The sequence below is a fragment of the Morone saxatilis genome, unplaced genomic scaffold (assembly GCF_004916995.1).
Source record: "Morone saxatilis isolate NCDOM2014 unplaced genomic scaffold, NCSU_SB_2.0 Contig6, whole genome shotgun sequence".
In the NCBI taxonomy this organism is placed as follows: domain Eukaryota; kingdom Metazoa; phylum Chordata; class Actinopteri; family Moronidae; genus Morone; species Morone saxatilis.
This window is the reverse complement of record NW_023340206.1, coordinates 13,220,272-13,238,037: the sequence shown is the minus strand read 5'-3', so window position 1 is coordinate 13,238,037 and position 17,766 is coordinate 13,220,272. Positions and strand designations below refer to the sequence as shown.

The following is a 17,766-nucleotide window of genomic DNA, read 5'->3' as shown; positions in this document are numbered from 1 at the left end:
GTTTTCGTTACCTTAGAAAGAGCTAAAATGATTGAAATGCCCCTTTAAACTGTCTCTCCAGGAAGTGGCAATCGCAACGATTAACGCAAATTCAACCAATCCACATGGTTTCTGCGCAACCTTGCAACTTTTCAGCAAATTTGACCAATCATTGTTTCCCGCTAAAAACGTTAAGCCACCAAAGTCACCTATTTGTTGTTGTTTTGTTTTTACAAAAAATAGAATAATAGATTCAGAACTGTTTTTGCAATTTTCAATCATTTATTCATTTATTTGCAACTCATGACCATGATGGTATGAAATGATAGCACACAGCTGAAGTACAACAAATGTTACTTAAACAAAGGAAGGACATTCTTCATAAGGAGCTAGTTTACAGATAATTTCAGGCTTATCTGATTACAATCAAAAATCAATCTAAACATAGGTTTCTAAAATATACTTTAGCATTATGAAAGCAGTAGTTCATTATGCTTACATTCAAACAAAATGCGACACGATTACATTACGTCCTTACAGAGGTTGCAGAGCCTCTGGTTTCTATACAGCCCTTTATATCTTCCAGTGTCTTTCATCTTCTTGCAAAAACCAACATGAATCGCAATGTTTTTGTAATTTCAGGCCGCAACAACCCTTGGAATCTTTAATGAGGTAGAAGCATTTTACCATAGAAAAATTATACTTTTTTGCAGAAATAACATACCAGACAGACATTATTGTTCCAAGCTGATTATTGGTATGTGTGTCTTAATACATGTTTTTAGGGGACCTTTAAATAAAAACAGTGAGCTGGAGATCCATGTTAATATATGACACAGTACCACAGAGCAGTGGTCCCCAACCTTTTTCCTTAAAGGTCCTGTTTTCTAACATTTAGTAAACTGAATAAGTGACATATTTTATGGATATTTAACACATACAACAAACCCAAATAATAAACTCAGTAACTGAAAACAAATTCAGTGTTGTGTTCTATTAGACAATTTACTTAACAATTTAAGGATTTGTTCTCTAGCACCCCTTAAAATCAAGAAGGCCTCGCTACCCCCCTGTGAAGCCCCCTAGTGGAGGTCCCGACCCCCAGGTTGGGTATAGAGTATATCTAGAGAAAGGATATAAACTGCACAAGGGGAAAAAAGATATGATGATATTTATAAGTGTTCCTGAGCCTCAAACGCTGGGTTGTCTTTGCCCCCAGAGCTTGTGAAAGCCCCCCGGTTGTAAGTCGCAGATTGCACAGGTGAGTCCAGGTGCAGCTCTTCTCTCAGAGACGGCTGTGACCTCACTGGTAACCTGTACGTACAGAAAGTAATCCCAGAGAAGATCATCAGGACCGTCCCCACCAGCCCGACCCCAATGCCGACCCCCACGCGTTGAGAATCAGGAGCTGGGGGCATTTTAAACTCCGGGGGGAACTTTATGGTCTGATTGGTCACCACTGAGCTCAGGTTCCACAGGAGAGGTATGAGTGACATCCCAGCGGCCAACAGGCACAGCGCACCGGTGGTGGAGAACACCAAACGGATCGGCGGGGACTTCTCCAACCCAAAGTAGGCGTTCCTCAAGGCATAAACGCCGACAGCGTTCCCACACAGCCCCACGAGCAGAGACAGTAGCATGAGAATCTGACCTGCCATGATCTCTGGCGGCGTGAAGGCCTCGGTCAGGCTGATGTACTTGCAGTGCATGACCCTAAAGCCAGGGGTCACCAGGGTGTGGCTGTTGAAGCAGGCCCGCCACACGCCCACCCAGGCCACCCCCGAGCTGATGACCTCCCTGTCGGACACCTGCCAAACCCTCCACTGGATGAGCCCAAGGGCCACGGCAGTGAGCGTCCAGCCCACACAGCCCAGCCAGAGGGCGACGAGCTGGGCGTGGGCGGTGTGAGCCAGGTAGGTCATAGCAGTGGAGAAGTTACCTAGGAAGTCCAGATCCCACCTGCAGCGGGCATCATCAGGAGATCACAGCCATGTGGAAGGTGTGTTAACATATCCAGAATGAGAGCGAGATCTCTGTGGCTGCAGCTCGTTCACCCTCTCCCTGCGTTTTTTTCTTCTTCTTCCTCTTCACCTGGGTTACCTGGCAAACAAGCACCTGCAGCTCCCTCTGAGGGGACGGAAACACAGGCACAGGTGTTAATGAGCTCTTCAGTGTAGCAGCACAGAAGACAAAAGAGCAATGCTTTGGATTCCTCTTCTGTTGGCCCTCAACTGTCCCTGCTATAAACAACTAATACAAAAAAGAGATCAAATATTCTCAATAGTGAGTTGATGTGCCATCATTAGACTGGACTAGCTCAACAGACAATAATAGAACATGAAATCAAGTATTTGATGTTAGTCTACATATTACTACACCATGTTTACAGACAAACATGTGGTAACACAATGATGTTAGCATGCCGACACATTTCAGTGCTAATACTGACCGCAAAAAACAAAATACAGCTTAGACTAGTAAAAGTGGACAATGTAGAGCCGAGGCAAGATGTCCTAAAATAATAAAATTAGGATAAATGTTTATTGGTGTCATATGAATACAGAGAGATGGTGTGTATCAAAAAAAAGGTTTATAAAGCTATAAAGCTTCATTGTTGACCATTTTGGAATATCGCAGTAATTCTGTGCTGTTTGCTGAATCTGAAAAGCTAATTATCACTCGAACCCCCCAAAATTAGATCATGAGTGAGATTTATGATGTTTGGTTTAAATGATGTTGATCAAATGTGCAGAATGTCCATATTTGTTTTTCGCCTTCTGCTGTTTGATTTTCATAAAAAGTATGAGAGTTGCTAAGCTGTTAAACAGCCAAACAAATATGGATCTGTTGAGGTAAATTAAAGGTGTTTTTTTTAAGATAATAAAGTCTTGCTGTTCCAACTTCCAAAAAAATTTGATAAAAGTTAAAATATTCTATTCCTCCTTTTGCTCGGGACCCCCTACAACCCACTCGAGGACCACTGCTTTAGACTGAATGAATGTTAGTGACACCAGGCTAACTTTCTTATATTAAAATACAAATCAAATGTTTTATGTCAAAATTAAATATTATTATTTTATTTTATTTTTACTGTTATTATTCATCGACTGAACGCAGCATGAGCGGAAATAAAACACAGAATAAGGAATTATGCACATCAGTGTTATTTAACAATCAATGATGACAATGAGGAAACCTGGTTCAAGGGCAAAAGAAAAGCTTCTGCAAATGAACTCACACAATTCAAAGAGGATAAAACTGACACCTACGCTGAGCATATGCAGTTTAAAACAAGCAATCAATCCATTATGGAACTAAACTCCTCATTCTGTCTCCTACCTGAGTGCTGCTTTGTTGTCGGCCGTCTTCAAACTCTGAAAGCCATGAACAGGAAAGCTTCTTTTTAAATTCACAGACGCAACACAGCACTTCCTCATCTCCAATAACCTAGATACAGTTTCCCATCACGCCACAAGATTGTAAATGATTGACAGTATATAGCTGGCTCTGATGGACAGTAGGGTGTTGCTCCCGTCTGAGAGCCTATTTCTTTTTTTATAAGATACATGAATACAGACTAATAGGATGATCCTTTAAACCTTACATTCAGCTTCCTTTTTCAATCATGTATTAAACATCATCTGCAGTGTTGGGATACTCAACTCTTTTTTATTAATACTATTTTTAAAGTATTACTTGAAATCTAAGTAACGTAAATATACTGGTATTGATTTTATCTCCTAAAACAACATTATACCCAAAATGATGCTTTTTCAAAAAGGTGCAGCAAAAGTCCAAAATGTTGGCGAGTGCATGAACATGTGGGGTGATGATTACTGTTTCACTGAATTGAGCAATAAATGAAAATACGTCATCAGAGATTGTAAACAGAAAATATATAACAGGATTAAATATAAAAGACTTGCTGAGAACGTATGCACAAGCTTAGAGATGATAAAAACAAGGTTTGTGTTGTACTGTAAGTCTCTAATATGAAATGAAATTGACTCTAATATTGTACAGCCGACTAAACCAAGTCATAAAATGAAGATTTCACATTCTCCTGAATCAAACTCCTTCATCTTCCCCCACCTGTCTCTTTCCGCGCCAACCCTGCCCCACCTAAGCAAACATAAACATGAAGTACTTTTGACTGTTTTAAAGGTCACAACATAGGACCAGTCTGATACTGAGAGTGTACACCGAAGGCCCTGGCTGACCTGACTTCAAATATGATCAATTGATTCCAGCCAGGGCAGAAAGTCCTCTTAAACAGACCATAAAGCTCTAAATGTTGTTTCATGTAAGACCTAATTAGTATTTTCTGATCATCTTAAACTGTGGACATTTAAAGACATCAATGCAAAATCAGCATTTAGTTTTTTTTGTCCAATCATTAAATTAAATCATCAAAATTATATAATTAATAATTAAGTCTATTAGTGGCAATATGCAGTGATGAATGCTGCAAAATTGCTAAAGTCTTAAAGGGATTATGCTCTGGCTGTGTATGTATTTCTTATTTCTTTAACCTCTTTCTTTAAGATCAACAATCATACACTGTAAAACCAGATAAGTTCATTAAAAAATAAACGTAATCAAATTAAATTACAGGGCAATGTGCTATTATCAGCTGATATTGCTAATAATGGCTAATGGCTAACTAGGCTTGACTTTAGACTTCGGAAGTTAATGGAAAGCACCATTAGATAGGCCACACCCTTGTTACACATCCGATGGTGATTAGCCAATCCTGTAAGACTTCTCCTTCACATTATTCCACGAGCTCAGGGCGTTTTCCACTGAGGTCAAGGAAAAGTGTACGTAAAAGGACATATGACATAATTTCCTCTTTTCCACTTCTTCCAAAAGGAGGCAACTTGGAGGTTTTACTTGAATGAACACTATTCGATTCACAGATGAGGTGAGTTAGTTGAGGTATCACATATTTTCAGTAACATAACATAAAACTTATTTGATATAATAAAATAAACAAGACTAGATCTCTAATTTTTATTATTTTATTGCTTTGAAAGTTGGTGAAAGGGTGCACTGCATACATAAAGTGTGCATGGGCTGAACACAGTACCCAGGGGCACGCCCATGTCAGTCCATGAGGTTCACAGTGGTGGGAGGCTACAGTAGGCACGTCTTCAAATAAATATATTATGTAGAGATTCCCCTGAATGCGCCAAACCAAAGATTAAAGTGCTAACTTTTAGATTAACCTCTTCAGAAACCCGAACTGTGCCTCAGTCATTTTACTGTGAGAACGTAGAAAAGGTACATGAATCAGGAGTGTGAATGAAAACCTGTAAGGTTACAGGAAACAAAACAATCCAAGGAATATTAATAGTGTCTTATCGTATAGAAAACAAGTAGGAACAACATCTGTACTGCTGGAACAAGTCAGCATTGTCTTAATGAGAATGAAATGATCAGATTCACCTCTTATTCTAGCATTAATTAAAGAGTTTCACTCCAAAATGAGATGTAAAAGTGACATCTACCCTTATGGAATAATACAGGACACAGAGGAAGCGATGGTGTGTTGTAAAAGCAGGAAAGATAACTTAACACTTTTTAAAAAACTGGATTGTAACCCTAAAACAGATTTATAGCATTTTGTAATCAAACTCTTCATTTCATTTCATTAGAAAACAAAAAGTACGTCATGAGTCAAAATAAATTACTGAGGAAACATTTCCCCCATTGTCCAGAGAAGTTCTCAAAAAGGCTACCATAAATTACTAGGAAATATTACTTAAAAACTCTTAATGAGGATTAAATACAAAGGGAGAGCGAGCTCATGATGCAGCTTAAATACAACAATTCAGAAACACAAATAACAACGGGACACTGGAAACACTGTAAGATGAACAGACAACCAAATGTTCGTGTGTTTGCTTCACTTTCCCATCTTCGCCTCAAGGGGACGCTGAAGTGCAAATTCATACAGGGCTCAATTAATATCTAAAATCAGCGTTTCAGTATCGACACTTTTCAGACATTTCTGCAGAAACACTCAACCTAAAGTCACGCGTGTTAATCGTGACCAGTATTTCTAGAAACAAAATGCTGGCCACCATTAGCATCGTTTGTGTTTGATGTCTTCACACATAGATGTTTATGTGTTATAACTTTAAAATTCCCACTAAGTTGAGTTGGAAACTTAAGTAAATGAAATACCTTGACTTTGGGATACTAACAGATGGAAAAATGCGTATCGGCTAATACCGATCCAATACACGTGTAATATATGTATATATATTGTTGTGGTCTATTGTTGTGGTCCTGATTCTACGTCAGCTTTTCCAACAAAAAAAAACTGGGATGCATGTTTGTTTTCTGAAGCGTGCTTCATCAATGGTGTTAGGGAAATCTCAGTTAAGACCAACTAGAATATTTGGCGACACCAATGGCCAAGTCTGAGTACTAGAGCACTGAGTGAAGTGGCATCGGACCGGTGCACCGACACACATACTCCATAATACCGTGTTTTCGGCTGTATCGGAACAAAACGAAAGATTATTGTTAAATTATCCGTCTAATTGACTAATCTCAGTTCCTTATTTAGTTTCTAAGGCTCCTTAGTTCACAGAAATATTTGGTGAAAAGGACCAGATGGGAAATGTTCATTTTGAGAAACAATAACAATACAACTGGCATGAAATAGAGGCTTGAAATGGTCTCGACCCTGAACTGAGACGTAGCACCCTCAAACGTAGACATTGTCCCCCAACTTCCTGATCCAGTATTTCTCCTGCAAAACCAGATTCGTCTTGCAGTGCAGAGCGTCAGAACAGCGGTCTCTGCTCCAGCGGCAGACTGTCCATCAGGCACTTTAGCTGCTCCTCGCCCAGCTTGATCTTGTCCTCTAGTTTCCGCTGCTCGATGATGAGGGCCGACTTCATCTTCACAAAGTGCCGGTAGTCATCCAGGCTCTCTGCGTCCAGGTGGGCCTCCATGATGCCAGTAACCAGCCGCTCCCGACGGTCCAGGTTCTCCTTCAGCTCCTTGGCATCCTCGTGCTGCCGCATCAGCAGCTTGCGCTTCTCCGTCAGTGTTCTCTGATGAAAGGTGGATATTAGCAGTTATAGATCAGGAATCATTTATGCATTATCTGTACAGATCTAAAGATCTTCCCACTGGCTGTTACCTTCTCCTCTGGCGGGGCTTCTTCCTCCAGGCTATTGAGAGCGTTCTCCACCCGGGCGAGCCGCCCCGACAGCGACAGCAGCAAGCTCACCACCTTGTCCAGGTCGCCCACAAACATCCGGAACTTGTCGAGTTGGTTGGGTTGACAGAGGCGCTGCACGGTGGCCTCCACCTCGTGGCCCAGAGCCTCGTTGTCCTCCACGTCCTCCTGCAGGCTGTGCCGGGCCTCCCGCAGCACCTCCAGCTTCCCTGCCAGGCTGGAGATCAGCTCTTGCTGGAGAGCATGAAGAGGACAAACAGAGAAGGAATATTCTTTCGAGGGTATGCTGACGTTGACTGATTGAGGCTGATTAACTGATCAGCAGGTTTTACCTTTTTACTGGCGAGGTCGACGTCCAGCTCGTCCTCGGAGTCCTGCTCCTCCAGCTGCTCCTGCATGTCCTTCATCTTGATGAGGAGCTCCGCCTTGGGAGCTGATGTGTTGTAGTAGGAGGAGCTGGGGACCAGGGAGGCTGCTGCTGATACGGACACGTCCTCCTCCTCCCTCCTAACACACACACACACAGAAGTAATCAGCTGAGCAGAGGTTCTGAGACATCTTTCTTTTCCAGAGTCTATGAAATCACACCCGATTATTAGGAAAAACAAAGCCATTTCCCTGTATACGGTCAGCTCTGTGTGTTGTAAACAAACCAACAAACCAACAGATGCATGCACAAAAGAAAAGCAGCACATTTCTGGTCGGTAGGAGAAACACGCCTACCTTTAAACATTATGAAAGACTAGATACCAACAGATTTTTGGATATGCAAACCTTTTCAGGATGGTGTTTGAATGAATGAAAGGGAGGATGTGTTCACACGGTCAAACAAGTCGAAACTTTGAGAATATCCTCTTTCGATGCAAAGAGGCAAACTGGCTCAAAAGGCTCCAGCAGTACCACGAGAGCAACATGACTGCAGTTTGTCGCACAGCGGCATGTAAACGGGACTATTAGTGGAATATTCATTTTCCTGATTCATTTACTTTGTAGAAATACTGTCTTTTTGGAATAAGGGCAAAAAAACTGTATATTTTGTGCATGTAAACGTAGTCAGTGTCTTAATTTGACACCATTTACACAATGTTTGTTAATGACATAACCATTAAGATAAGAGGGACATATGGGAATATTACTGTAACCTTCAATAGCCAGAACACACACAGAAATAGTGAAAAGTACTCTTTAAAATCCATCTGCTAAAAAAAACTACAGAGCAGGTCGACATTCTTGTTTTGAACAGAGGAGATAACTGTAATGAGACATTTGTCCACCAGAGGGCAGGCAGACTGAGGCTGGACTGGAAAACAGATACCAAACCATTATCATTTAATTAATCCTTTCACCTGTTTTTTTCCTTTTATATTTATATCCATATATGCTAAACAACAATAACAATAACAACTTATAACAAATTTTACATAACTTTGGAATTGAATTTACCAGTTTAATCTATTAAATGAACAGTAAATAAAGAAGAAAGATATTATACATTTTTAAATGTATTTTAACTTTTTATGTGGAAGAAGAGGAAATGTTCTTTAAATAAGCAGTAATTTTATGATCATCTACAGTTACAGATTTATCTGGCTGATCTGGCTGTGCTGATAAAATTGCCCACCTGTCCATGCTCCTGGGGGATAAGGTGGGCAGCCTGGAGCCGGAGGAGGCCCTCCTGCGCTGGAGGGTCCCCTCCAGGATCTGCTCCTCTGTGGGGAAGAGTCCCTCCATTAGGTCCATCGTGGTCATCCTGCCACTCTGGTCCAAGATGTCCACCAGAGACTTGTCTTTACCCATGATGTCCCTGGCCAGCTCCTCTCTCTTGGCGTCCTCCTCTGAGCACCGAGCACCCGTCGAGTTTGACTCAGGGACCGACTCCTGGTCCTGATCAGCCTGGCGGGTGTAAGCGCTGAACAGGGACGAGGCTGGGCGCTCCGTGGCGCTCAGGGAGGGGATGCGGGGCGGCGGTTCCAGGACACTGCAGGTGTCTCCACTCTGAGGCAGGTAGGCCCTGCCCTCGCGCTCCGTGCTGCTCTCGGCGTGGACGATCCGCACGGGGACCTTCCTCGCCGGACTGTTCACATCCATCACTGCCGGGAGCTTGACATCATTTTCTGACCTGTACAGGAAACACACACAAGGCCTGTTGTTTCAGACATGGGGGCAACATGGTGGCCCCTGCCCCTCAAACAGTCACTGAATACTAATTATTATGTTCTATTTTGTAAATTTCGCACATCATTTGTTAAAGTTTCTTCTAATATGATATGAAAAGCAAGGTATTCTATATTTCAAAATGTTTGTATCAAATATCCACGATTAAAGAGTGAAAAAAGAGAGGAAAGGTTTATAATTTAGATTATTCTTACACCAATTCATTGATTACATTTTTTCTAGCAGTTTATTTTTATGCAAAATAGCAAAGCAAATGCAAAAAATAATGCAAAGATTTTAACTTTTCTGGCTCCCGATCATACTGCAATGCTAGAGATTAAGTCTTCTTCATCCTACCAATCCTCAAAGACTGAAGAAAAGTGGGCAGAGCGCTTAAAATGAGGTACTGTAAATGGGACAAAACATCACTTCAGTCAAAAGTTTAAATCCTCATTTCATCACTGATGTGTGGAAACACGTGTTTTAGAAAACTTTAGAGCTACACATTCGACCGTTTCTAATTAAAGGACGGATCGTATGGTAGGACTGCAAATTACAGCCTGCAGTTCGATTTGTCTCAGGCCGCAGGGGAAATCCACTACAAGCGCAATCAGACTCCTCTCTGTGGGCACATTTTGGCATTTTCAGCAGCTTCAGCAAAATAAGCTTCTTCTTCTGTTCGTTCCTCTGACTTTTTGTCATTTGTGCCATTTTGTGTGTTATTTAAAGTCTGACATTTGAGCACAATCATCACCTTTTCTTTCTACACTCAGTTTTGTTTATCGCTGTCTGACTTTGCTTCCATCTTTATACGGTGAACTTGTTTACCAGAGGTTGTTATTCAAAGCCTCCTATGCTCGAACTGAAGGGACAAGCTTCACGGCGAGGAGACCTGTAGCCCTTTGGCTAAGCTGCTTACCTGAGCGGTGAATCATCCTGCACGAACACTGCCGGTGGTCTGTCTGTCAGTCTCAGTGGTGCAAACTGTGGCGAGGGAGAGCGCACTCGATCTGTGGGAAGAGACAAAGCGCCTGTCCAGGAGGAGAACAGGGATGAAGAAGAAGGTGGCTGCGGTTGATCCTTCTCCTCGTTTTCTACACCTCCTCTGCTCGTGTCCGCTCCGGACGTCCTGCTGGGATGAGGGGGGCTGGCCGGGGCGGGGGCCGGGCTGGCGGAGGAGTTCTGTGCGTGGTGCTGGGTGTCAGAGCTGCAGCTGGACAGAGGCTGGAGCACTGCCGGGTTTGCCTGGGCGCCAGCGAGGAATTCCTGGGAGGAGGATGTGGTTTCTGGGCCTAAATGGGGCCTGGGCGGCGGCAGGAGGCCCTTGGTTTGTGGAAGCTGGGAGCCAGGGTTAGGGCTGAGGCTGCGAGGGCCCGAGGAGTGTGTGGTGTGGGAGGGATTGGCAGAGTCTGGTTTGGTCCTGTGGTCGGTGAGGCCCGGGAGCGGGGCCTCGTTTCTGGGGACTGACGGGGCAGGCTGTGGGCTGTGGTCGGGCTGGTGTCGCAGCCTGCTCTCAGTTTTACTCCTGGAGGTCAAAATAAAGACACTTCATCAGTACCTGAGGGAAGAGTGTAGGTTTACCAAACAAAGGAGGTCAAACTGTTAAAACCAACAACAACAACAACTCTGTTAAAGATTGTTCTATAAAATGATCCTACCCCTATAGGTGTAGGTTTCATAGCTTTGTTTAGGATGTAAGTCTGTGTGTAGGTGCCATTCTTTAGGCTGTTTATATTTGTGGCCCATGTGGCATTTACCACAGGTGGCAATCTATCAATTTTAATTGTGTTAAAATGTCAAATTTGTAAAAAAAAAAAAAAAGCTAAATGTTTTTGCACACTTCGAAAACTTGAAGTTGTGAGAATAAAATCACTAGAAGTTCTGTGATTGGTCAAATTTGTTTGGAATTTGCAAGTTTCAGAATTGTTTCCAGGATAAAATTATATAGCTGGCCTTAAATGTTTAAAATAAACTGAAGAACTAGTCATTCAATCATCTAAAAAGCCATGCTTTTAAAACTGAGATGAAACGGCCATTACAAGTAATTATTTATTTATGGGCCTTTTAATTTATAAATGAGAGAATGCACAACTGCACAAATCCCCTCAGTGGTTGGAATTTCATCTTATTTAAACACCACCCACTAAAAAGGTGCATGTAACACTAGAAAGATGGAATTCAAGCAAGGTTTGTTGACACTTGGGGTTGAATGTTGGATTTCTTGAAAGGCAGCATGTGAACAAGGAGGCAATAATGTGGATTCATTTCAGTATTTAGCCACGAATGTGATCATGATAAGGATAAAATGATACACTCTCCACCCGCTGTAAATCACTTGTAATTGCACAGACACTTTTGTAAATCTGGGTGTAGTTTGTTACAGGACTCCAAGAGACACTGTTCACATCAACATGAGCTCCAACAACATGAGATAAGGTTGAGAAGAGATCTAGTATGACAGAAAATGATATTTTCCTTTCTGTTCAGGAAACCTGAAATGAGAAACTGAGACGTTTTCTCACTGTGCCCTGAAATGTCACCACTCTAATACATTCCACATTTGCATGAAACTTTACAGGAATTTCTTTTTGGCGGATGTTACAGAGCAATCGACAGGTTAGAGGGAGCAGTTAGGCGTTCTGATGGACACCTTGGACAGTGCAGCGATGGCAAACACTGTGCCATCCTTTCAGGTTATTAGATATTTATTATACTGAACCCTTTGGCAAGACACTTACTGGGAATTGAAAGTAATACATGCATAAAGAACTCCTTTTTTGTTTATTCAATTGTCCATTTAGCCTTTTTTATATTATTATAAATACTGTAGATGGTTGCCCTTTGAACATGTTTTTAAACTACTTTCCTAATTAAACATGATGCGCTTCTTATCATTTGGTTGTGACTGGTTGTGAAAGATCTTGTAGTGTTGCTGATTTGTCTTGTAGTGTGAATACCACACCTTCACGACTCCCGATACAAGACTAGAAGTTGTGTACTGTGAATTGTACACAGATCTCACAACTTTAAAAGTCTTGTAGTGTGTCTTGTGTTTAATATGTGCAAACACTGTAAACCTCTCTTACCTGGTGGTGTAACTGCTCTGCTGGCTGTGAGGGTCTCTCCATGGGGAAGGAATGTTCTGCAAAAGAAAGGTAAAGGGCCTCTTCACTTAACTTAATGCAAATCCATTTATGAACTCTTGTTAATGCCATTAATCATTACTAAGCCCCATGTTGGAAAAATCTTGTCAAATAGGTACTCGAACAGACTTGGTAGGTCATCTGCTTCTGTTTGGATAGATACAAAAATAAATATATATATTTATTTATTTTCTGGGCTTCTCACCTGTGTATAAAAGTCTGCAGAGGGAGAAGATCGGGATCTTTCGTGGATGCACACAGCCTTCTCCTCAGCATCTGCATCCAAGATGTTCTCCGCTGAGTGAAACCTCCCCTGTGCCTTGGCCTCTGATGACTTCTTCTGTTTGTTCCACGTGGCCTGGTATTCAGCGAAGGTCCCAAGCCTCTGCTGCTCTAGTAAGACCTGCTTATGTCCATGGCTAAGGTCGTTGGGGTCTGCGGATGGGTGAGCATCCTCAGGATCTCCAGTTGGAGGTCTCTCTTTGGGTTTGTCTGTCTCACCAAGGTCTGCATTAAAATTTTTACCCTGACTGGACTTCCGCACAGGCCTGGAAAATGCCGGTTTGGCTTCAAAGAACTTCCTCCGCTCTCCGAAAGACCCTGTCTGAGGTTCTCCCTCCACTCCCACTTTATCTATCTTGTCAGGCTCTGAGAAGGAGTGTGTCCTCTTGGCCAGGGGGAAGCGCTTACGACCTCTAATGCGTCCATTGGAGGTTTTAACTACCGGCGCCTCTGGCCCAAGAGGCTCAAGGTCTCGTCTTTGAAAGGAGGTGGCCTGGAGGACCCTTGCCTGTGCCTCTTTCAGGTGGTCCTTGTAGGTGTTGGAGAAAGAGCCACCAGACGACGTAGAAGTCTTTGTAGATCTCCACTCCTCTGCTTCCTCATCTTCTGCCTCGCATGTCAGGGTTGCAGCACTGCGGCTCTTTTGCAGCTGGGCTCTCTTCTGCTGGATCTCATTGCGGAGGGAGGTAGCATAACGGTCGCTACGCCGATTTGATTTTCCACTGCCGGCGGCCATGATGTCACTGGCCTCCTGGGTCGACATGACACCCATTGTCATAGTTGCTGGTTGCCTCTCAACCAGGGTCCTACTCTCCTGGGCCAGGGAGTGGAGAAGTGGGGTTTTCAGGGGGGATATCCTGTGATCTTCCTGAGGCACCCATGGGTCTTGGTGCCTTGCAAGACTGACCTTATGATCATTACTTTGATGTGTTAGGAAGTGTCTTTTCATGTCATTAGAGTGTCCTTCCCCTCTCTTTGCAGTTTCCTCTGGGCTGCAGCTTCGAACAGAAAGTTCAGAGGTTTGGTGGTCATGATGTAGACCATTCCCCAGATGGGATTGGCCATTGCGTTCCTTATTTTCACTGTGAGGCATCTGGAACGGAGGTAGGAAGTACTTTGCCTTAATGTTGGTCTTCAAAGAACTTGGTTCATTGCTGTTTACCCAGTGGAGTTTCTCTGTTTCCCCCCTCCGTGCCTCTGCTTTGCCCTGCCTGGCCTGAAGCTCAGTATTCTGAACCAAATGCTTGCTTGCCAGGCCATAGTATCTGTTGTTACCCTCATTATCCAGGTTTGGGTTTGCGACAGAACTTGCCACAGACGTTGTGGAGTGCCGGATCTGTTTGCGGCTGAAGGCGTTTGTGGGCAGATCCTGAAGGCTGCGATAGTAGCTTCCCACACTCTGTATCTTTGTGGGAGGAGCTGACCTAGCCTGCAGGTAGAGGGGGCTTTCATCACTATATTGCCTCTGGTGGGCAGGTAGTTGGGTGTAATGAGACTGTCTGACATCATTGCTGGACAGGGAGAAGAGTTTGTTGGGGTGCAGCTGGTTGTGGTTGTGGTCAGCTGCCATGTTGGGATGGAGGAAGTCTTTGGTGGTCATGGGGTTGATGCTGTGTCTGGCCTCTGAGGTTTTCTCCTGGTGAGATCTGAGGCCATTCAGATCGTTATTTTCTGTCAGTTTTTCAAATGACCTTCCTTTGCACTTTGCTGGACCAATAGGCCCTTCAGAGTAAGGGAACACCTTTGTGGCAGCAAAACTGTCACTGCGCAAGGGAGGAGGTGGGGGAGGAGGAGACTGGGACTTCTTTTTCTCTGGTACCTGCCACACTGGGCCGATGCTGGGTCTCCCTGAAATGGACACCCGAGAGGCAGGCTGTTCTTCTGCCCTTGACCCCTCCCAGCCTCCGTTCCCCAGCGTTGGCTGCAGGTACCTGGGCCGCTCGGCCTGCTGCGGCCCTTCACTCTGAACACTCTGAAGGCCCTTGAAGAAAATGTTTTCAGTGCTTGTACCCTTCCTTCCAGATGTGCTGGAGTCATGAACAGGAGGGCTGGAGCCGCTGGAGAAACAGCTCAACCCGGAGTCTTTTCTGCCTCCTGGTCCACAAAGTGGCTCAGTGCTGCTGATGTATTTGTTTGGTGAAAGACGACTTGGTGGGTAGGGATGAGAAGGACGTTCCAGTTTCTCCATGTTTTTCACTGAGCTCAACTGGCTGGTTAGCTGATGCTTGCTGTCCCCTTGAGTGGATGACTCTTTGGGCCTGGTATGTAACATCAGGAAAAAAATTAATGCTGTGATGCTAAGTCATAATGCTACCTTTGTTACTTTATACTTGAGAAGTGATTGGCCATCTGATCAGGCTTGTGGCTAACAAATTAATAAATATGTTTTCTGCCCTGTTTAATGCACAGAGAAGCTCAAAGAGAACCAAAAAGGCTCACCTTGCTTCATGTTTTGGCTGCCAGACCGGTGCTGGGGTGGTCTCTCTCTTGGTGGGCTCTGACTCCTCTTCTGTCAGCTTGGAGGAGTGCCAGGAATGGGGCCGCGAGCCTGGATCATTCTTCCTGCAACAAAACACTTAACTCAATCACAAGGGTGTATTTGACGTTTAAGATTATTTTACGTAAGATGCCGGATTTTGTACAGTCAGGTACAATAGTTTAACATTAGGTTGTTTGCCCAGGAAATCTCCAAACAACCAAAGCATTTGCAGATCAGGGGTGAGATCCTAAAATCATTTATCAATAAGGATCCAAACATGAATGACAATCTCCTTCAAGTCTCTGAGTATGGATGTGTTTGAGAATGCTTCCCTTTTTAATATGTTAAATTTCATTACAGGATTTGTATCCGGTTTGTTGTTCAGTACTTTATGTGCCATCAAAGGTTCTGCATCAGGACTGTGAACTGGACTTACATTCATGTGTATAGTCGACTTAACTGTCAGTCACTGAGAAGTGTCTTAGTCGACCCACTTTTAACACACTACTAGTATAGGAGCAGAGGGACCATGCAGGGGCTGGAATGAACAAATAAACTGTCTGGCTGTTTTAAAGTGGCTCCGTCCAGGACTCTGATTTTGGGGATAAAGACACATAGGGTTCAAGCAGCGACAGGAGAGGCGTGAAAAGGAGGAAATGTCTGCAAGTATTTGTTTTAGTGAAGTTGGAAGTTATTTTTTCCACGTTTTGAACGAGGCTTATGTGATGTTATATCGTGTTGAAATAAACAAAATGTTTAGTCCCCTTGCTGGTTGTTCTGAGACATTCAGAATCATTACTGCTTTTTCTGTTAGTATTTAACAGGCAGCTATTCAAAAATGTATATTTAAATAATTAAATAATATTACAAACGTGCGACGACTAGTTGACTATTGGTTTTATCTTGTCGACTAGGAACATTTTTAGTCAGGGGCAGCCCTAATGTATTGGGATCTATTAGATATTTGAGTTCTTATATGATCCAAACCTTGGTAACCACCCAAGAAAGAAACTGTACATTACTGTACTTTCGACTTTGCTCACACCAAACTTGCACATACCCTTGCCTGAAGCGGTTTCTCCTGGAGAGCATGTTGACAAAGAAAATAATTACACATGGTGAATGGATCATACATCCTAATTTAAAAAAAAATAAATAATATTGTAACTTCATGACATATAAACATGACAAAACCAAATAATAACACATGAGGCAACGGAACTTTTAGGACAAAAATAACAAACACAAATGCACAAATTACAACTAAAATAATATTTGGTTTGGACAACTAGCACCACACGGGGTAATAAAAGGAACACAAAGCACAATGTAAAACTCAATGACCACCAAAAACTACCAGCAAACACAACAGGACGTGGCTGGCTAAAGGTACCTCATAGAACTTCGCAAAATCTTGGTGAGAAAGCTCCTCGCCACATGCACCTCGGTTTCTGACGGCATTGTGCGCGGTGATACAACATCAACCGTTATAGCCCTGACGGGCAGTGAGTGATGGGGGGAGAGAAAGGAAGAGGACGGCATCAAACAAAGCAGAAATATGACCCAGACAAAGGTTAGCTGCTTAGCTTTTAGAAAAATTTGATGGATGTAAGACGGATCCGCAGGTTGCCTCCCATCAACAACCTTCCACTCCTCCATAAGTTTTATTTTGCAGCTTAAATTTGGCAGACTGACTCAAATATTTTTTAATAGTCTTCTTTAAAATTCGATAGTTTGGGGGAGAATGTTTTTCAAGTTCAAATGTCAGACACAAGTGAAATATCTCAGTTCAGTCGCCCTGTCTGAAACTTTAACCCTGGCAAGCTGTGATGAAGACGCTGCATTCTTTCTGCAGAGGAATGCAGGGAGGCCATACCCCCACTTCAAGTTGGACATCTATATTAGCCATCTCCCAGGAGTCTCAGAGTCTCCCCATCTCTGCAGTGAAATAAAGAAAGTGTGACGCCTTCTTTCTGACTTTCTAACAATACTTCACCTGGCTCCGATTTCTTTACTGTTGCGTATAATCCCTCAGGGACAGTAGAGATATTTGGTACCAAACCTTAGTGTTTTTCTTGATTTGTATATTATTATTATTATAATAAAGTAGAATATGATCCAGGTTTAAATGTGTCAAAAAGTCATAAAGGAGTAAAGATAAGCATCTACGTCTCAAATGTAATGATGTTTGTGTTTCAAAGCTCACAATGAAGAGTGCGACTGGCCCTGTTGTTTCAGTTTATAAGCAAGAATATGTATATAAGAATGCATATGTATTCATTATTTATTTCACAATGTTAGCTTCTTTTGAACTGCATGCTCACCTGACCTGCCACACTCACTAACTGCAATTGATTGGAGGTCATAGTTTTCCCTTTAATTACTCGCAAATTACGTAACATTTTTCACAGAATTAGATTCTTAAGTTGTGGACTTTAGGAAGAACCCAGCCCCACCCGCCCCCATCATCCTGTGTGACTCCCCAGTTGACTGGGGGGAGCTAAACATCAGCTCCCTCACCAAGAACGCCC

At 42.9% G+C, this 17,766-nt stretch overlaps 2 protein-coding genes across 2 annotated transcripts in view; both read right to left on the bottom strand.

Moving 5' to 3' along the window:
• Positions 1–281: 281 nt before the first annotated feature.
• Positions 282–2,087, bottom strand: LOC118339912 (claudin-34-like). Its single transcript, XM_035677725.1, has one exon. The coding sequence runs from the start codon at positions 1,899–1,901 to the stop codon at positions 1,152–1,154; it is 750 nt and encodes a 249-aa protein (XP_035533618.1). The 5' UTR covers positions 1,902–2,087; the 3' UTR covers positions 282–1,151.
• A 2,925-nt stretch (positions 2,088–5,012) lies between these two features.
• Positions 5,013–17,766, bottom strand: part of LOC118339694 (protein Shroom2-like) — a 20,833-nt gene continuing 8,079 nt past the window's right edge. The window contains exons 3-12 of the mRNA XM_035677393.1: positions 16,629–16,730; positions 16,296–16,316; positions 15,196–15,318; positions 12,680–15,014; positions 12,418–12,473; positions 10,251–10,856; positions 8,799–9,296; positions 7,510–7,684; positions 7,139–7,411; positions 5,013–7,049 (exon numbers count right to left, since the gene is read on the bottom strand). Coding sequence (XP_035533286.1) covers positions 6,777–7,049; positions 7,139–7,411; positions 7,510–7,684; positions 8,799–9,296; positions 10,251–10,856; positions 12,418–12,473; positions 12,680–15,014; positions 15,196–15,318; positions 16,296–16,316; positions 16,629–16,730 — 4,462 coding nt within the window. The 3' untranslated portion in view covers positions 5,013–6,776. The remainder of the gene's footprint in view (positions 7,050–7,138; positions 7,412–7,509; positions 7,685–8,798; positions 9,297–10,250; positions 10,857–12,417; positions 12,474–12,679; positions 15,015–15,195; positions 15,319–16,295; positions 16,317–16,628; positions 16,731–17,766) is intronic.

Excerpts from the sequence above, each read along its gene's own strand:
- LOC118339912 (XM_035677725.1), bottom strand. The coding sequence starts at position 1,901 with ATGACCTACCTGGCTCACACCGCCCACGCCCAGCTCGTCGCCCTCTGG.